The sequence below is a fragment of the Cebus imitator genome, unplaced genomic scaffold (assembly GCF_001604975.1).
Source record: "Cebus imitator isolate Cc_AM_T3 unplaced genomic scaffold, Cebus_imitator-1.0 Scaffold622, whole genome shotgun sequence".
Taxonomy (NCBI): Eukaryota; Metazoa; Chordata; class Mammalia; order Primates; family Cebidae; genus Cebus; species Cebus imitator.
The window spans coordinates 484,424-489,404 of NW_016107937.1; the positions used below are offsets into that span (position 1 = coordinate 484,424).

The following is a 4,981-nucleotide window of genomic DNA, read 5'->3' on the forward strand; positions in this document are numbered from 1 at the left end:
TTGTGCATGGATTTTTGTTCAAATTGATGGTTCTGTGGAGAGTGATCCTTGGAGACTCCTATTCCAACATCTAGCTCCACCCTCTTACATTTCTTTTGATGTATTGTAATTATCCGGACTTAAGATTTACTCCCTATACTTGAAGAAACTCTTCTCCACTGAAACACACTTATAAATAAAGTGAACATACACATAGAATGTAATATATCTTGTTCAGTACAGTTCTTTGTCAATATTCATTCATTTTTCTTTAGATGGAGTCTCACTCTGTCTCCCAGGATGCAGTGCAGTGGAAGTATCCCAGCTCACTGCAACCTTTGCCTTTCGGGTTCCGGCAATTCTCCTGACTCAGCCTCCTGAGTAGCCAGGATTACAGGCGTGCGTCACCATGCCTTGCTAATTTTGTATTTTTTGTAGAGATGGGGTTTCACCATGTTGCCAAGGCTGGTCTTGAACTCCTGACCTCAAGTGATCCACCTGCCTCAGCCTCCCAAAGTGCTGGGATTACAGGCATGAGCCACTGCATCCAACCTCAAAATTCATTCTTAAGGCTCTATGTCAAAAATCCCCCATGAAGCTTATTAACATATAAATTTATTGACCTTTATCTTATGATTCTGATTTGATAATTCTGAGATATAGCTGGGTTCCCTCTTATATTCAAAGCAGTACAAGAGATTTAAATGTACACTCAGTGAACAAGAGCTATCAGAAAGCAGAACAAAATTTTTTATAAAATGAATTTATTTTATTCCAATTATGTAAGAACCTTTCATTAACATGTTTCACTTAATAATATCACAACACAAGGCATTCATTTTGTACACTAAAGAAGAACAATACTTAGAGTAAGGAGAAGGAGACATTTTTACAGAATCCATAAAGTTTATAAATAATCCAGCATGAAAGTATATTAAATATGATACTTTGTGTCTATCATTTAAAAATTGTATAAATTATATTAAGAGGGATAAAATTATTTTAATCTTATCCTGATTAGCATTCAAAATACAAATTCATTAATAGTATGAATTTCATTCTTTGAGCAAAATTATGAAATCATTAGAAAATTTTATTTTAAATATGATTGTTGGTTCAATTTTAATAACTTAGCTGAAGAAAAGGATCTTAATCATCTGTAATTACAATTTTTCAAGATGAATTAATTTATTATACCCAGCTATACCTGGAGGCCAGTGAATGAAGCCAAAGTATAAGAAAGTCAACTTTACCTCTCTCATCATATTATTTTGCTTCATTCAAACTTATTTACATTTTTTAATTTATATTTTTTCTAACTGCTGGAAACCATTTTTATTTCAAACCCTCTACCTGCTTAATCCCAGGCAGAATTGGTGAATAACATTTTTTTTTCTACATTAACCTCACAACTCAAAGAGTTTCAGTTTCTTTTTTAATTCAAGGCTCCTAAATTCTATCTTGTAATTCCTACGATTGCTTAGGAAACTGTAAGTCAGATACCTGCCTTTTCTTTTTCCTACATTTTCTCTCACATAATGTCAGCTTCTATTAACTCTCTCCTTATTTATCTGTACCATTTAAAATTACATTGTTTTAAAGGATAGCACTGATTTGTCATGAATTTCTGTAGAGCAGACTTCACATCCTTATTCCTTAGGCTATAGATCAAGGGATTCAGCATAGGAATGACCAGTGTGTAAAACACAGAAGCCATCTTATCAGTATCTAATGAATGGTTACTTCGAGGCTGCACATACATGAATAGCAATGTCCCATAAAAAATTGTGACTGCCATCATATGTGAAGCACAGGTAGAAAAGGCTTTCCTTCTTCCTTCTGATGAACATATTTTTAGAATGGACAAAGCAATGTTGAAATAAGATACTAGAACTATAATCAAAGAACCAACCACATTTGTAGCTGCAGATACAAAGACCACTGTTTCTGGTAAGTAAGTATCAGAGCAAGATAATGCTAACAGAGGCACATTATCACAGTAAAAATGATTGATTACATTGGAAGAACAGTAAGACATGGAAAATACACAAGATGACACCACAATAGCTGTAGAAAAGCCATAGAGGTACGTGAGGGAGACCAGCAGGAGACAGAGCCGCCGAGACACCACCACCATGTAGAGCAGAGGGTTACAAATGGCCACATAGCGGTCATAGGCCATCAAAGCCAGCATGATTACCTCCGATACAATAAAGAACAAGAACCCTCCCAGTTGGGTGGCACATTCATAGAATGAGGTAGTTTTCTTCTTTAGTAAAAAGTTAATCAGCATTTTAGGGGCAATGACAGTAGAATTGCCAAGATTGATGATAGCCAGTTGTCGCAGGAAAAAGTACATGGGGGTCTGAAGTCGAGAGTTAACACTGGTGAGGGTGACGATGCCCAGGTTCCCTGTCATGGTCAGCACATAGAGCACCAGGAAGACCAGGAAGAGGGGAAACTGGAGCTCTGGAGAGTCAGAGACACCTGTGAGAATAAACTCAGTGACCCTGGTGACATTTTCAGGAGCCATGTAAAAGTTTGGAAATTCATCTGTTTGGGGGAAAAGAGAGGTTAAAAACTTTAAAGAATTATTTGTAGGACTGCCATTATATGGCTAGGACAATTCCTTGGTAACATTTCTGTGAATTATGTATTAATCTAACTCAATTATTAAACTCAAGCTTCTAAGTCTAATAAGTGAACAGTATAATTTGGGAGAGAGAAAAAGCAAGTATCGTAAAGTATAATAAATTAAATAGATGATCATGAAACATTTTGAGGATTTACTTCCTCACAACCTTATTGAATTATGAGTGTATTCTTAGTTTGCAAACACTTGAAGCCACAATTAATATTTTATATCATTTATGTTGAGCATGAGAAAGGCTTGAGGCATTTATATCTGCAAATAATCCAATTTCTAATATGAGACGTCTTGCTTTTTCTTAAGAATGGATGATTCTAGATACTGTTTTGTCCCATTTTCTTTATTCCATGAGTAGAATGTGGATTATGCACACGTAACTCATATGTTTTACCATCCACATCTGTTTGCTTTTTCTCTTTTTTTTAAATTAACTCTAAAATACATAGAGCTATGTCCTCAGGTCTGTTTTTCAGGTGACACATTTTCTTTTTAGCTTTAAATAACGTCATATTGGTGGAAATTTCGTTTTTGTAATTTCATGACATTATGCTTTACTGAGAACTACTTTCTGTTCCTTCTTTCTCATTTCTTTTTTTTGGTCGTTCTTTCATAAGTTTGGACCACTCCTCATAGTTTCCACATTGTATTTTATGTTTAATCACAATTTTTATTTATATATTATTTATGTTGAGCATATATTATATAATTATAATTATATTATTATATAATTATATATAATTTTTACAACTTATAAAGTATAACTGCTTTTTAGTTGATTTTTTATTCATCTTAATATTTTTAATATTTTCATTACTGTAATAAGCATGAGTATTATTTTAGAGATTTTCTGTGAAAACTACAATGCTCATAATTGACACAATTTAAGTGCTATTTTAGTATGTCTAAATATTCCCGTTGAGTTCTTTATAAATTTAGGATGATCACCTACCCCTAACTGAGGCAATTAGAGTGCCTTCTCTGCCATAATTTATAGCTCCACTGGTGTGGACACCTGACCCAAAGAAATTCTATCATAGTCCATTATCTAAAAATGTGGAGTTAAGTTTCAGTGGATTAACACAATATTATTAAAAATGCCTGAATTTTAAAATCCCAGAGCTGTTTACATTATTTTCTCCTGAAAAAAAGATAAATAGAAAAGTAGAAAACTATGCTGTAGTGTGAAAAAAGAATGAAATGAACCAAAATAATTCCTAACATTGTTAATATCTAATCTCAGTTTGATTCTGAAACCAAACATCACACTTTTTCTTGTTTTTAAAAATAATCACCTTATTTATTTATTTACACCTGTTTATTGAATACCTTACTCGGGCAACATGCAAACTTCAGATAAATTGCTTATCCCTCTTATGGACCTGCTAGTCCAATGACAGGAAACATACAAAAACCTGGTAAACAAACATATAAACAAGATTATTGCACACTGCAATAAGTATAATAAATAAATTTAAAAAGAAAATACATTATGATAACTTGGGGGAATATTTTCACATGGTATGTTAAGGGAAGGTCTTTTTTAATTTTAGCAGTTTCCACCTTTGCGTTTTAACTTCTTTCTTGGGCTTCGTTTCATAGACTAGATTCTCTCGTATAGCTGCATAAGCTTTCTTATATATCTCCTCCATCATGTCTGGAGTTAGGCTGTTCTTTATGTATAGAGGGAACTGCTTCTTGTAAGCATCTTCATCTTCTTCATTAAGTAGAACATGTCGTCTGCAAAATTCTGGCCCATGATACACTTACAGTGTACTTCTACATTAAATTCCTTGCTTTCAGAATCATGACCAGGGAATCGTTTGGTACTGTGTGGGATAGGAAAGCCTCCATCCACAGCTCCCTTCGGGGCACCAAAGCTTTATAGCCAGTGGCAGTTCTGGCAAGGCCTGCATCCAAATAGCAGGTAAAGGCACCTGGCTGACCATCAATGCTTTCCACATGGTAATCATCACCAGTCACTACCGCTTGACCTTTATAGATCTTGTCCATGCCAAACCTATTGAGAAGCCTACAGTCCGTCAGCAGGCCAGTACAATACACTGCAGCAGAATTTGTCAGGCCAGCCTTCACAGCACATTTTGGCAGTTTGTGTGCATATGCTGTGCAGAATATCGTATCCTCCTCTATACAGGCAAAAGCAATCTGACAAATAATATCTCTGTTTGTTATACAAACTATCATCCTGTATTTGGGCATGTTGTATTTATTTTTATCCTGTATCACCAAGCATTTCAGAGCGTAGTAATCCATTTTACCGTCTCATCGTCTTCGAAATTTCACTTGGTGTCTTTTAAGGTAGGCCTTATTCTTCACAACTTTAACAAACCCCAT

General features: G+C 34.7%; 1 protein-coding gene and 1 pseudogene across 1 annotated transcript; both read right to left on the minus strand.

Moving 5' to 3' along the window:
* Positions 1-1,036: 1,036 nt before the first annotated feature.
* Positions 1,037-2,538, minus strand: LOC108295154 (olfactory receptor 8J1). The gene has a single exon (XM_017517196.1). It carries the CDS (start codon positions 2,510-2,512, stop codon positions 1,547-1,549), a length of 966 nt encoding a protein of 321 aa, XP_017372685.1. The 5' UTR covers positions 2,513-2,538; the 3' UTR covers positions 1,037-1,546.
* A 1,614-nt stretch (positions 2,539-4,152) lies between these two features.
* On the minus strand, positions 4,153-4,981 carry LOC108295131 (annotated as a pseudogene).